General features: G+C 35.4%; 1 protein-coding gene across 3 annotated transcripts; it reads left to right on the top strand.

Annotated features, from left to right (window-relative positions):
- The first annotated feature begins 8 nt into the window (after positions 1–8).
- On the top strand, positions 9–14,884 carry LOC139971693 (protein-cysteine N-palmitoyltransferase HHAT-like). Of its 3 annotated transcripts, XM_071978388.1 has the most exons (12): positions 11–170; positions 1,941–2,165; positions 3,278–3,345; positions 4,178–4,288; positions 5,677–5,871; positions 6,933–7,160; positions 8,427–8,598; positions 8,914–9,064; positions 9,650–9,685; positions 10,004–10,199; positions 10,710–10,854; positions 12,041–14,884. In XM_071978388.1, the coding sequence occupies exons 2-12, from the start codon at positions 1,964–1,966 to the stop codon at positions 12,196–12,198; spliced, it is 1,662 nt and encodes a 553-aa protein (XP_071834489.1). In that variant the 5' UTR covers positions 11–170; positions 1,941–1,963; the 3' UTR covers positions 12,199–14,884. The 3 variants fall into 3 exon arrangements, with proteins under 3 accessions (XP_071834491.1, XP_071834490.1, XP_071834489.1); XM_071978390.1 differs by lacking the exons at positions 10,710–10,854; positions 12,041–14,884 and adding an exon at positions 10,614–10,671 and having other exon boundaries at positions 9–170; XM_071978389.1 differs by lacking the exon at positions 8,427–8,598 and having other exon boundaries at positions 10–170; positions 8,914–9,066; positions 9,651–9,685.
- The last annotated feature ends 533 nt before the right edge of the window (positions 14,885–15,417 follow it).

Here is a 15,417-nt window from a genome sequence, read left to right on the forward strand (position 1 = left end):
CTACAACTCATACGTCGACCTCGGGGCCTGGCCTGGACTGAAGCAGTAAAAGAGGAAGTCACAAAGCATTTGTTTTATCATTTAATGTTCACCTCATAATACTACGATTAGACGTAGCCATCAGCAAATATAAACCAGTTTAGCCTCTTTGCGTCTTGTTGGACTCGGAGGTAAGAACATAATGCAGTGTAACTAGTTGACACCACAGAAATTTGTGTGCTTGACAAAAATGAACCGATAGTGATACTTGATACTGATACACGTTGACCAAGCTACGTGAATGACACTGTAGGCCTGAGTTAGGTTAACAAATACCAGTTTTGCGAAATAATAACATATGAAAACAATTCCTTCCACGTTCCTTCCACGAGTTGCACAAAGATCCATAGAAGGATAACATTCAGTGATTACATGGCCACAGTAGTGGCACAAGTTCCACAAGGCCCTCAAACAGGAAACAAAAGTTGCCGAGCTTGTTTAAATTTAATTTATGTATGTATGTATGTATGTATGTATGTATGTATGTATGTATGTATGTATGTATGTATGTATGTATGTATGTATGTATGTATGTCACTATGTATTTCTTTAGATCCTCCTGCAAGCAGGAACTCTTGAAGAAGCCTCAGGGGCTTATCAAAGCCGCAAGCTGTACCGAAGTCAGTCTCTTAAATTCATATTTAACGTCCATGATGATGAATTATCAATCGTCAACAACTCTTTAACTGGACGACATACTGTACCGTTATTCTTGGAGTGACTCGAACCGGGGACCAGTCACCAGTTATGATTGGAAAGGATGCATGACTAATTAAAACTTAGAGTTACTATAATTGAACTTAGAAGCTTGCCCTTATGGGCGTTCGTATTCAGAGCCTTTCACAAACTTCTCATATCACATTTAAACCAAGAAATTGCCTATTTCCTTTCTGTGATCGAATTGGAAGTATCACAACAAATTCAACAACAAATCTATGATCAGTTGGTCCCCAAAAGAAGCATAATTTTTTCTTCAATTCAATGAGATTTTGATGGGAGTTATCATGATTTTTCCTTCTATTAGTATCAGGTGACCCTGTGTGAATATGGAACGCGAAAAGGACCACAACATATGATGATGTTAATAATGATCTAATTTTATACGATCATGTACTGAAAACTTACGATCATGTACTAGAAATACACGATCATGTACTAAAAATTTACGATCATGTACCAAACATATACGATCATGTACTAAATGTATCATGTTCTAAACATATACGATCATGTACTACAAACGTACGATGTACATTAAAACAAATCGATCATGTACTAATTTAATGAATATTCAGTGTAAACTCATAAAGAACCACTAGGGGCGGGGCTTCGGTATCAACTTTGATATTCCTATATTCCTTATATATGGATATTCATACGCGTATTCAAACGACAATAATGGATATCCATACGCCACTTTTTTGTAACTTGCGCTTTTTCATCATCATCACAAGTTTTCAGTACATGATCGAATATGTTTTGATGTACATCTTACGTTTTTAGTACATCATCCTATATGTTTTGATGTACATCTTAGTTTTTTAGTACATCATCCTATATGTTTTGATGTACATCTTAGTTTTTTAGTACATCATCCTATATGTTTTGATGTACATCTTAGTTTTTTAGTACATCATCGTATATGTTTAGTACATCATCGTAAGTTTTTCAGTACCTGTACATGAACATATAAAATTAGATCATCATTAACATCATCATATGTTGTGGTCCTTTTCGCGTTCCATATGTGAACACTGTACATGTTACTGTTATGTGTGGAATGCTTCATTCAGGGACCTACAGTAGTCTAGGCCTAGTTTCTCTTTTTAACTTTTTTCTTCCTATTTTTCACATGCATTTATGCATTCAACTGCCACATGTCAACTTTGTCTATTTACTAGGCAATTGGCGACCAGTCAGAATAATGGATAAACCACCAACGATCAATAGTGAAGAAAGTGAAGAGGTGACGCCAACTGAAGAAAGCAACGGAAAGCCTCATCACAAACAAAGAATATTTGATGACTTTTATGATACCATACCAAGGCTAGAAATATTAGGATATGGCATCTTCCTGATTTGTTACTATTGCACTATTATATATAAATTCTGCAAATTATCAAAGAGTAAGTTATTGTGCTCACAGTCTCCCTTTTAAAGGGTGTGAAGACTCGCGCAAAAATAAACATCTAATGCCGGTAATTTGACCTAGTTTCGAATGAGGTGTAACAGAAGTGTTAAACACCACCATCGATCCCAGAAAATACACACACAGCTTGCTACCGTCGGTAATTAGACACTAGTGTACAGTAAGTACATACAGCTGCGGTCAATACCCACAGCACAGTATACAAACGATACAGCGATGGACATCTCAGGTCCAGCTAAAGATAACAAGGTACAGTATCACGTTTCATTACTGTCTGCATTTTGTAGCGACACGAACAAAACGTCACTTGCAAGCAACAGAAAGTTAACTTTTTCAGATGGCCGCACACGGTTTGGGGCAAGTCTTCAGTGCCTTTAAAGGCATTGAAGACTCGCCCCAAACCGCATGTTAGCAAGCTTACAGACGGTTAGCAAGCTTTGTGTGTATTTTCTGGGATCGATGGTGGTGTCTTAATCTTCTGTTACACCTCATTCGAAACTACCTGTAGGTCAGATTACCGGCATTAGACGTTTCTTTTTGTGAGAGTCTTCACACCCTTTAACCATAATTTAAGAACTTACCAAAAAAAAATGTATTGTAACATGGCAGCTATACATTGAAAAGCAACATTACTCATTTTAACATGCTAGTTCATTCTCATACCATCATTATAGACGTTGTACAGCTACTGTACATTTCTGTCATTTATGATGTATTATTCTACAATTTACCAAAAAACATTCCGAAACAGTGTTCAAATCTAGAAGGTACCTGACTGCTCAGTTGATATCCCTGAAGTGTGTATCAACATGGAAAAGCTCTTGTTTCTGTCATGCTTTGTATTATTACTTTCCCATAATGTATACTGATGTGTTAATTTAAAGTAGCTCTTCACAATAATTCATGCTACTGTATATATCAGCATCAGCCTCCTTAAAATTCTGTTCCCAGGTTTCTATTTCAAAGGCTATTTTTCTTTCTTTTAAGCTTATTTTTCAGTAGCCAAAAAAAACATTCTTATGTATCTATTGCATACAGAAAATTATTCTTTGGCAATGTTTAAATCTTCTTCTCATTTTTTGTTTTCAGAGAGAGAGGCAAGTTTACTTGAATACAACTACATTCATGAAGGATGGAGCATGATAAACAGAGGACAAGTACGTTGATTTGGTTATTTCTTAAAATTGCAGCATGCTCAGTATTCTTCGATCAACTCTTAACCAATTCACACAACTACTGTTTTCCACATACTGTTCACAAATAATTATCAAATGAAAAACAAATATATTTATGAAGTAGTGGGTTATCTGATTTTAAAGTTCAATTCTTTGAATTACTGCAATGTTGTACCTGGGAAAGAAATGGTATACGATACTTTCATACTGTATCTTATAAATAATTTATGGTTGATTATTGTCTGAAGTGCAAGAAGAAAATGCCAACATACACTACTTTTCAATGTGTTGTAATGTTTAAAACTATTAGTGCCACTTGACAGATAATAAGAAATAGTAGTAATAATTAAATAATATTATACTAAAAGGTTGCATTTTCCCCTTTAGCTCAATGTTCTCCAAAATAAGCCTAATGATCTCTAATTAATTTGTAGACCATATCTGCATCCTTTACTGCTTTCACATACAAATAGCTACTACATCATTTTAATTAAACATGACAAAAGACTGTCCACCCCTAGTACACCCTTCCCCTTATTGTTCATTCAAATTTGTGGTTCAACACTTTGTTTAACCCTAGCTTTACTTTCTGTCAATGTCCATGAAATATTTTGTTTCTAAATATAAAATGACTCATCTTCAGTTTAGGAGGCTCTCGCCAGATTCTGTCGTATAAAAGTGAAAGGGTACACAAAGTTGAACTTTCCATTTCTTTATCAATTTTTCTTTGAGTTAAAATGAAATTTCCTTATTTGATAACCATCCCAAGGGTGAAATTTTATTAATATTTTTGTTATTGTTTTCATCTTGACAGGATTCTGACTTTGAGTGGGATTATTGGTTATCACAGCTCACAAGACCCTTTCTTGGTCTGTTAATTTCTTACATATTACTATGTAGGGCAGTGGAATTCTTTATCCCAAAGGTACAGTTAAGTATGAGATGTTTGCTGTACAGAGACTGTGGTCTGAAATTTTCAACAGAAATAAAATATTTTATAATTCTGATTGATGTTGGTTGATTTGAAATATTTAGTGCAACTTAAGTTTGTGCCATGCTTTATTATTCTATATCTGCTTTGGTTGGAATGTAATTATCTTAACATTTTGAGATCCTGCTTTCAGACAAATTTGATGATGATGCACCTACTGTATGTACTAAACTTTTCATTATAGGCTACAATAGTCCTTTATATTCCTGTTGACTATTGTGTTGCTTCTGAGGTGTTGATGTAATGTTGTCCATGCCATAACAGATAGTCCAGCCAGGTTTAATAGATGAACATGGAATGTTTGAGTGCAAACTATTCAAACACTAAGAGGGATATTGAAGTCCAACCTGCACTGATAATACTGTTTGTTATAGTGTATTAAATATTAAAATGACTCAAGTTATAGGTTCATGAATGTGATTTACATGTTGAAATATGTACATGTATACCAGTGCATGTTCTCATGCAAATCCCCCAAAATGAATTATATATATTTTCCTGTTTAAGGATCAAGGTTATATGAACCTGTTATAGACTTAAATCATCTTGCAATACCTTCCATTAAAACATTATCATGTCAGCCTGTATGGTAACTGCATACGTAGCTGATTGACCTAACTGTTATGCTTAAATACTCATTATGGCTTGGTGATAATGCAGGCATGTAAGAGTTAGGAATGCTCAGATTTTCGTTAAACTTTTAGTGAATGTTATTACGAATAATGAAGTATTACGGGCCTGTATTACAGCATATAGTTTGGTCGTCAGCTCCACAGTATTGAGTTTCATACTTAGTGACCCCTATACCCTTCAACACAAGACAAAGTGTTGCCATTTCTTCCACAGTACTGAGTTTCACTCTGAGTGATCCCTGTACACTTTAACACAGCATAGGTCTTGTTATCTTCTCCACAGTATCAAGTTTCATACTTAGTGATCCCTTTACACTTTCACACAGCACAAGAGTCTTGTCATCTCAACAGTATCAAATTTCATAATGAGTGGTCCCTGTACATCTTAACACAACACATAGTCTTGTAAACAGCTCCACAATATACAATAGAGTCATATTGAGTGGTGTCTGTACTCTTTAACACAGCACAAAAGGGTTGCAATTTCTTCCACAGCATCTAGTTTCATACTGAGTGGTACCCTGTGCCGTTTAACACAACACATTATCTTGTAAACAGCTCCACAATATAGTGTTTCATATTGAGTGATGTCTGTACCCTTTAACACAGCACAAAGGGTTGTCATTACTTCATACTGAGGGGTCCCTGTACCTTCCAACACAGAATATAGTATTGTAATCTCCTCCACAGTATCGTGAGACCTGTCTCATATTGAGTGGTCTGGGCTTCCTTTACGGCGTGTTTAACTGGAGGGTTATAACGTGTCTGATTTTACTGACTATCATCACTTACTGTGTGAGCAGAACAAGAATGAAGAGCCTGATTTGGATTTCAGCAATCTTTCAGATGTGCATGTTCAACATTGATTATTTTCAACAATGGATTGTAAGTTTGATAGAAACACTTGATTTATTTTATATAGCAGTATTTTCTTACTGAATTAATTGTAAAAAGGGAGAAAAGGGATCGTGATGCCATCAACATGATGTATATCCTGCATTACGTTAATTTCATAAGGAACAAATTCTTGGTGTCAACAATTCTTGGTGTCTCGTGTTTAGTGTCTCTTTCTGACATGAAGAGGAGCTCTGAAACCTCTTATTCCTTGCAGAGAAAAATGAGATGAAAATACGTATCATTGATATGACATGTGTGTTAACATCTTTCAATCCCAAAGCTAATTTTCACCCATCTCGTATTAGTCTGCTATTGATAATAGAAAACAAAAGTACGGGGAATACATCAAAACAATGTTTTGAAATAGTTTACATGAAACCAAGTTAAGTAAGTTGTGAAATTTAAGTTTTTGGGGTTTTGGAAGCTTTTTCGCTATGTAACTGTTACCATCTCTGATTGATACCGACAATGAGGGAGCATTTGAGACATTATTTGTGAAGTTTTTGTATATCAAAACAATGATAAAGCTAAAAATGTCAGGAAAAGAGAGATCGCATGTGACATCCTGCAGTACTGTCTCCATGCAAGTGTAAACATTTTAGTAATTATCAAATTGTTGACTTTCAATCCCTGAAAAGTAAATTGGCAAACAGTCTTACAGCAAACCATGACACCTTGACAACACTGATAACTACCCTATACCTTACTCAGATATCTGCTAGATGCTGCATTGTACATGCCACATGTCATGCAACCAAAAGTATGTAGATGATTCAACAATGTGTGTATAGCGAGTACACATAGAGACATATAGAGAGACAGGGAGAGAGAGAGTACATAAATTCCTTGGGTCTCATCACAATCAGATGAAACACTTTGATATTCTGAATAGTCAGTACAAAATAGAATCTCATCAAGTGCTGTTGTTTGTTCCATGAGAAGAATTTATACATGTTACCACCTAATATTCCATCCAGTTATCTCCACTCATTTTGCATTGACTTTTCCCTTTAAGATTGACCTGTGCCATTGTTTTTGTTTACATGCAGGACATGGTTATCGATCCCGACGACTATAATGATTTTAATTTCCTGACATCGTTGTGCCTCCTCAAGTTTCTCAGCTTTTCCTTGGACTGTTGCGATGAGAAGACTACGCCGTTGTGCCCTGTTACGAAAAGAAAACAGGACACATTATTTGATTTATTTGTGTACAACTTCTACCTCCCTCTCTTCCTCCTTGGACCAATCCATGTTTATCCCAAGTTTAGAGAACAGGTATGTTTCTGTTAACTTGCTCAATATCAGTTACTTAGATTCAGACTAACCTTGAAACATCATTATGATGACATTGATTAAAGTGGAAAAATTAGGGAAATCCAATCAAATCTTACTTGGACCAATCCATGTTTATCCCAAGTTTAGAGAATAGGTATGTTTCTGTTAACTTGCTGAATCCCAGTTACTTAGATTTAGACTAACCTTAAAACATCATAAAGATGATTTTAATCGTTATGGACAAACCTAATGAAATTCCATCAAATCTTACTTGGACCAATCCAGCTTGCTATCAGTTAATACTTATCATCCTTTAAGTATTAACTGATAGCAGAATTTTAGTCATGGTACATCATAGTCAAAAGAAAAAAAATGAGAACTAGTAATGTTTCTATCATAGCTAAAATTCCAGTTTTCAAGATATTCTGCCCTAAAATTATGCGACTCTCTGGAAGGCCCCTTTTAGGCTAAATTGATGATGACTCTGCTCCTCTGTGCAGTTCTAAATGTTAATGTCAATCCATGTCAACCAAAACAATGTTCCTTAAACTTCACATCAACAAGACTGAACCCTTGGATGACATCCAACATCATTTGTCATCGAAAGCATTATGCTGTGGAGAAATGAAATTCTTATGTTTTCCTTACATATATGTGTTGTGTCTGAGGAAGTGACCTAATGGTCTTTGATGCTAAACTAAGTATTGCAGCCACTTTAATTGGTGTGACTCGGATGTTTCAAGGTCATTTCTCCAAAATTAAAAGTGGTATAGAAATATAACCTGGACTGATAGTGCAGTGTTTAACTGTCTCCAATATATTCAAATTGAATTTGTCTGTATCAAGAAACCAGATTTTACACAGTTTCAAGAATCATGATGATAGTATCAACTAGAAACACATGTTCTCTATTCCAGTGAAGGGTAAATGTTTTTTTTTTTTTTTTCAAATTTGGAAAACATCACTTTTGAAGTTCATTGTAATGATTACCCATGCTGCTATATAGTCATTTTTTGTTTAGCCACTAGAAATGAAAGAAAGTGGTTGTGTTTCGTATGTTTTCCGCAAAAACTGAGAATCTCAAGCAAAAATGGAAGATCTGTTATTCCTGCGTTAGGTCCGAAGAACACTGCAGAAAAACCTGCAACAGTATCTCGTCTTGTATTCCAGCTGAGTTTTCTTATCAACATTTTGGTTATTTTCCACATTAAAACTGTCAAAGATGCACTCTTTTTGGCATTTCCTTTTACATGTTACTGTTTGTAGATGAACCAAGCTGTTCAACCTTGGAACAAGGACAAATATGTTTGTTGCTTTTGGGAGGCCTTGCACTATTTTGGTTGGATGTTTTTCATAGAGATTGCACTGCACTATTGTTACCACCCATCCCTGACCTTTGACACAATCACGCTTAAGAATGCATCCTATGTTGAATGTGGTAGGTAAAGATTCCTTTATTTGTTTCAATGATTTCACAGTGCTTTGTCTTCCACATTCTTTAACTTGCCATTATATTTTCTAATTTTTTGCACTTGCCATACACAGAACACGAACATCCGTTTCATTAAAAATAAATTTCAGACAGAATAGCTTGACTGTTGTTGACCTCATGAGTAAATCTCTTCTTGAAAGATGAGAACCACTCTATATATCTAGCTATCTATCTATCTATATATAAATACTACACAAAAGTTTGCAGTACACTTCAAGTTATGGTTACAAAGTTTACACACTTTTTCCTTCTCCTGTGCAGCCGGATATGTCATGTGTAGTCTGCTCTACTTCCAAATTAAGTACATGGCACTATATGGCTTCCCGAGGCTTCTGTGCCTGCTGGATGGCCTGGACTCCCCAAAGCCACCAATGTGCATTCATGCCATGTACACCTTCAAAGATATGTGGAGGTATGTGTAAAGTACTTTGTATTCAAATCCTAAGTTGTTTTAAGGACCGAAAATTGTTTCAAGACTCTGCTTCAAAATAGGTGGAGATTAAAGTGCATAGCATTTCTTAAAGTGTGAGTGTACTGATGGGGCTAGTAACCAGTGTGTAACAGGTTACAGGAGTTTATTGATGGTTGAATGAATCTGAAGTGAACCTGTTGTAAATCACAGCGAATTATTGTTTGGCTGTTAATTTTCATTTATATTTAGCGTATTGTATGTAAATCACAGATCTTGTATGTACACAAACCTCTCCTACATCTCCCCAACCTCCCCACCCCCAATCCACTCCCCCAACCCCTTCCCTGTATTGTAAACCATTTGAGAGGTCTGAGCCTATCAAGACACATGTTAGACAGCAACAGTGAACCTGTTAATTTGTTTGAGTAATACTGCTGTCTGTATTTTACATCATAAATCAAGAGTTTCCCTTGCTTTTGGTTTCATATGAATCAAAGCATATATGTGACATATTCCAGAAGTTGTGTGATATAGCAAGTGACTGTATGTCTCTACATTAAAATGTACTGTTTCTTTGTTTTTCAGGTTTTTTGATAGAGGGCTGCATGAGTTTATGGTTAGGTAAGTATGACACGCCACTTGATACTAAAACCATCAGCTGAAGAATAGCTACTGCATATGCATGATTAATATGCATTCTTCTCTCATTTTAAATCAAACAGAATACTGATATATATACATCCTGGCTGTCATTTTAGAATCTTTGTAGCTTGATCCTTCTATAAAACAATTTGTAAGTTAATCTTTGAGAAAAATTCTGTGATACAAAATTCTCCTTGTAGAAAGTCCATGTATGATATTCATATTTGCCTCTGTGTCATTTCCTTGCCTATGAAAGTATGTAACTCAGTCATTTTTTCCTCATTTTTTGGCCTGCAGGTATGTGTACATTCCTCTGGGTGGTTCCAAGGCAGGCTTCCTTCGCCAGCAACTTTCCTCCATTTTGTGTTTTGCAATGATCACGTTCTGGCATGGCGGTGGTACCAACATCATTTATTGGGGAATCACAAACTGGGCTGGTCTTACAGTGGAAACACTTGTGGAAGTGACACTCAAGTCACATGTCCCTGATGAGGTTTGTTTCAATGACAATGTGCTTTTGTTCTTTTTATGTTATTGTTTCCTTTTGTAGAAATATTTGACATTGTTTGTGTTTTCTAATATTGGAAGTTTCCATCTGATATTTCTCCAGTCTACCTGGGTCAATCTGTTTGTTGATGTATAAGTCGTCTTTGAACGCATACAGCCATCGTTATCTAATATTGGAAGTTTCCATCTGATATTTCTCCAGCCTACCTTTGTCAATCTGTTTGTTGATGTATAAGTCGTCTTTGAACGCATACAGCCATCGTTATCTAATATTGGAAGTTTCCATCTGATATTTCTCCAGTCTTCCTGAGTCAATCTGTTTGTTGATGTATAAGTCGTCTTTGAACGCATACAGCCATCGTTATCTAATATTGGAAGTTTCCCTCTGATATTTCTCCAGCCTACCTGGGTCAATCTATTAGTTGATGTATAAGTCTTTGAACGCATACAGCCATCGTTATCTAATATTGGAAGTTTCCATCTGATATTTCTCCAGCCTACCTGGGTCTCTGGTGCTATGAGGAGGAGACTGATGGCAGCATTCAGAGGTCTCATGTACGTGTGCCTGTTTCCTTCCAATATGTTCTTCCTGTCAGGTGTGAGGGTAGGGAAGCTGGTCACCAGTAAACTCTTATTTTCAGGTAGGTATTCAAGGTGTTCAATTATGGTTATGATGGTTGCAATGGTTTGATGATTGCGGTGGCAATGATGATGATGGTGGTGGCAGTGATGGTGGCAATAATGGTGATTGATGGTTGCAATGGATGATGGTAGTGGTAGCAATGATAATGATGATGATGGTGGTGGAGATAGATACACTGTATGAGAGCTTTGTAGGTTTTTTTTTAAAAGAACTGCAATATGTACACTGTAGGAGATATGTGGTTTAGATCCTCCTGTATTAAGCAGGAACTCGCAAAGAAGCCAGCATCATTGGCTTATCAAAGCCGCAAGCTGACCGAAGTCAGTCTCTTACATTCATATTTAACGTCCATGATTATGATTTGTCAATTGTCAACAACTCTGTAACTGGACGACATACATTAATCTGGGAGTGACTCGAACTCGGGACCTTATCATTGAAAGGCACCGGCGTTAACCACTGAGCTAACACTCCTAAGATATGTGTAGGATTGGTGAATAGAACACCAATATATACACTGTAGGAGAGGTGTGTAGGTTTGGTAAATAGAACACCAATATGTACGCTATAGGAGAGATGTGTAGGTTGGTGAATAGAACACCAATATGTACACTGTAGGAGAGATGTGTAGGTTGGTGAATAGAACAGTAATGTTTACACTGTAAGAGAGATGTGTAGGATTGGTGAATAGAACTGAAACCTTAAATGTACAACCATCTGCATTTTTAAGTGATAACAAGCTTTCAAATATTGCTTAGTTCTTTGGATATGAATATAAACTAAACTTCAAATATATTTTACTGCATGCCCATTCATCTATCAAAGACAAGCTACTCAATCACACATCTATTCCAATGAAACACTCGAGTAGATCTAAAACGGTACTTTTCACAAACTACTTCTGTTTTAATGATTGCCAATGTGAATTCTTGCCGATCTCTAGTTGTTTAAACATAATCAAGTCTAATAGAAACAGAAACCTTTAATTTATGAACAGTTTGGAACATCATTGTGAAATGCTTTTTACGATTTCAATGCAATACATTTTGCGTGTCTTACATTGTCTGTAGTCGGTGTCATAGACGTCTTCCATTGAAATAAAGTTCAATAGATACATTTTCAATTACAACCTCAAACCTGCTGAAAATCTACAGTATTTCCTTTCTGATATCTCCCATATGCAGGTAATCTGTTACATCCATTTTTGACGTGGTTCTTTTACTATTCCATCGTTCAAATCTTACTGGAGGTCTATCACAAATGGGGAAAGCGGTACATCTGCCTTAAGTCATATTACTTCATGGGTAGCAGGAAACCAGTCAACAAGGATAAAGACCAGTGATTCACATCTTCAAAGAGGAATAACCAAACAACGACCGGGTAATTCTTAAGACACGCATGATTTTCACCTTCTTTTTTTTTTCGACTAAAATATTAAGAGCAGGATGCTGACTTAAATTCTTATATTATTAAAATTTTGATCATTATAGTGAAAGACTCCTTGTCAATTCCGCTGACCATGTGACTGTCGCAAATAATCAAGCCAAAACATTCAGCTATTTTGAATAATCAGCTTCGTGAACTGAGTGTCACGTGAGGTTGAATGAAGGTTTCATATCTATAAAGGAGACCCAAACGCAACCATCAGCAATGGTCCTGTGATAGACAACTTCTCCAAACAGCTAAGAAAAAATGTTATTCTAGTCTGCAGATATCACCGGTTTAACGTTCTTTTATACACAAGGCTCAAGACTGAATCAAGTCTAAGTATGACATCATCGAGCCACAATCAAAGTAGCATATCTCATCCCAAATGGAGCAGATATTTTTCTTAGCTGTTTCGGAGAACTGATAAAGATGATACTTGGGCTTGTGTCTTCTTTAACTAATGTTGTCTCTCCTACAGTAGACGTGTCTGACCTTTATAATACATTTTACAATTCAACAAGTCATATTTCAGAATCAGATCATAACGTACGCATGATCAGTACGAGAAATAAATGACAAATGTCTTTTGGAGATCGCTTTAAATCTCATCCATGTTTTACAGAAACAGTATTTCAAACATATTTTTACACCAGTAGTTGTTTACTGTTTGATATGAAATGGTCACAAGGCAAAAGTTCTTTCTTACTAAATCATTCCTAATTTCAGTTTCCAGTTTTAACCCAATTTTTTGGGCCTTTTGTGGTAAATATTATTATATTATGTACATCTCTTAAAAATTGGGCATAAATTGGACCTAGTTGTTATTATATTTTTAGTTGGGATTTTATGAATTTTTTTTCGGTGGTGTCTACCTCTGATCAATTCGTTTTACGATACTTTTACTCAACTGCAAAGAAGATGAGGAATTCATCTTGGATATGTCACAGGAGGGGTTTGGATTTTGTCTAAATAGAATCGTATCGGCTTAGAGACTTTCCATCGTGCATGATTGAATGCCACTTTTTGCTGGTTTGTCATCGATTAGCTGCATATTGGGTAAACCTGTGTCAATACATTCACTTATGACCAGCTTTTTGGTCACAACCTTGACTACTTTTTTTTTGTAATTTTTTTTTGGAATTGACAACATCTAGAATCTATTAGCCATAGGCTCTACATATATGAATGTTTTGTTTTTTGGGGCTGAATTTCTCTGGACTGATTTTTACATTTACCTAGGGCTCAGTATATTACAATTAAAACACTTGGAATAAGTTTCAATAATAAAACACAATTAAATGTAAACTATTGCTAACATGGAATAAAGATGCATTCTTACAATAAGCTATTATTAAGTTCCTTTTGCAGTACAAGAAAAGTACTATTTAGTCTCACTTTGTATTTGAAGTCTATATTTTGTTGTATTTTTTTATTAGTTTTACATACTTGTTGATAATTGCATCTTACAATACTGTATCAGTGTTTCCTTCGCCACGTTTATCTTGCCCTGTTAACATTTACCAAAGCATTCTAATGTGTCAAAGTATGTCATACATGTCAATGAGATGCATGATTTAGCACAGTAGTATAAGTGTCTTCCACTGTTCATACATTCTTGCCAGGTAAGTTTATAATTCTACAAGTATTAGCTCTTAATTTGGTACTACTTTTTCATATATTTTATAGAAAGGAAACATTTTTTTTTTAAATAACTTTATAAAGCATACTCTTCCAATTCTTATATCGAGCAGATAACTGTCAACTTTTAATGTAACTTTTAATGTAACTATCAACTTTTAATGTAACTTTTAATGTAACTTTTAATGTAACTGTCAACTTTTAATGATACTTTTAATGTAATCACTTTCTTCTTAATATTAAACATTTCTTACAGTATATATTTTTCCACAGAAGTTTTGTAAAAGTAGATACAATTTAAATTTTTGGAGGTCACAAACTTAGAAACTGCAAAATCTTCTTCAGACTTTCTTGCAAATGACTTCTACAATTTAACATATTTACTTCCATTGAAGAGGTTTCCAAATCTTATGGGCAAGAATTTTAATACTTGCCATAGATTCTTTATTTGCCTTTTAGAAGAAACAAATGTGTGATGGGGTTTTGAGTTAGAACATTCTATTTTTTCCCATTCATGTTCAGATCATTTTGATTAGATAATGCTTATAATTTTGAAGCCATCCAAATCAACAAAGATAACTTGTTCACATCTCGTACCTCTGTCAAACATCTCTATTCACAGTTGTGAGAAACAAGAGAAGTGAGAAACAGCCGTTTGATATGGTCTCGATGGCTACGTTTATTCAGTCAGATAAAATAATTAGGTACATCGAAAATTATGAGGCAGAGGGTAACATCATGGGACAGGTCATGTACTGTATGTTTCATATCATCATCCACTCGGTTAACATGAAATCATTATATATTTTCTTGTGAAAGACTGATTCTCTATATGGTACTTTTGGTGATATTATTATTTTTCTATAAGTTTGCATCATAACCAAAGGAAATCAATCAAATGAAGCAAAAGCTTTCAAATATTGGACCCATGTTTCTTTCTAATGAAAACAGCTTAAAATATACATTTTGATGTGTCAATGTTATTTTTTCTTGTGTATTTATAAACACATTATGCAATGTGAGAACAAGCTAGTGTACATATTGGGGCAATGGGGAGGGGGGGGGGGTGGGTATCTACACCAACTAGCTTTATTAAAAGTTACTGCAGTAGCTGGTTTCTCAGATTGGGTAACAACCAGAAAGGCAACTGGCTTAGTCATTCCTTGCCTCATTTCTTGCGACGATAGTGATTTTTCAAACTTACTTGAAAGAATTATATCAACTCGAATTCTTCTTTTTTTATTTCAATTCTCGATCATTGAAAGGGTCACATCCTCCCAACCACACTAGTGCCCCTTCTCATAAATATGAAAATATGAGGTGCAAATTGTACTTTTGTTTTTGCAAATAATTTATTTGGTGAGTAAATTTTTTTATTTCAGACCGACTTGGTATGATACCCCATGCACCCCCTCTCCTGCCCTCCCCACAAGTTAACACATGTGCAACTGCTGGCAGAACCAGGGCAGCTTGAGACCAGGAGACGTGTGCTGAT

Source organism: Apostichopus japonicus, chromosome 8 (assembly GCF_037975245.1).
Source record: "Apostichopus japonicus isolate 1M-3 chromosome 8, ASM3797524v1, whole genome shotgun sequence".
Classification (NCBI taxonomy): Eukaryota; Metazoa; Echinodermata; class Holothuroidea; order Aspidochirotida; family Stichopodidae; genus Apostichopus; species Apostichopus japonicus.

Excerpts from the sequence above, each read along its gene's own strand:
- LOC139971693 (XM_071978388.1), top strand. The coding sequence starts at position 1,964 with ATGGATAAACCACCAACGATCAATAGTGAAGAAAGTGAAGAGGTGACG. Across the intron at positions 3,346-4,177 it reads GCATGATAAACAGAGGACAA|GATTCTGACTTTGAGTGGGA; the intron begins GTACGTTGATTT and ends TCATCTTGACAG. Across the intron at positions 10,200-10,709 it reads AGTCACATGTCCCTGATGAG|CCTACCTGGGTCTCTGGTGC; the intron begins GTTTGTTTCAAT and ends ATATTTCTCCAG.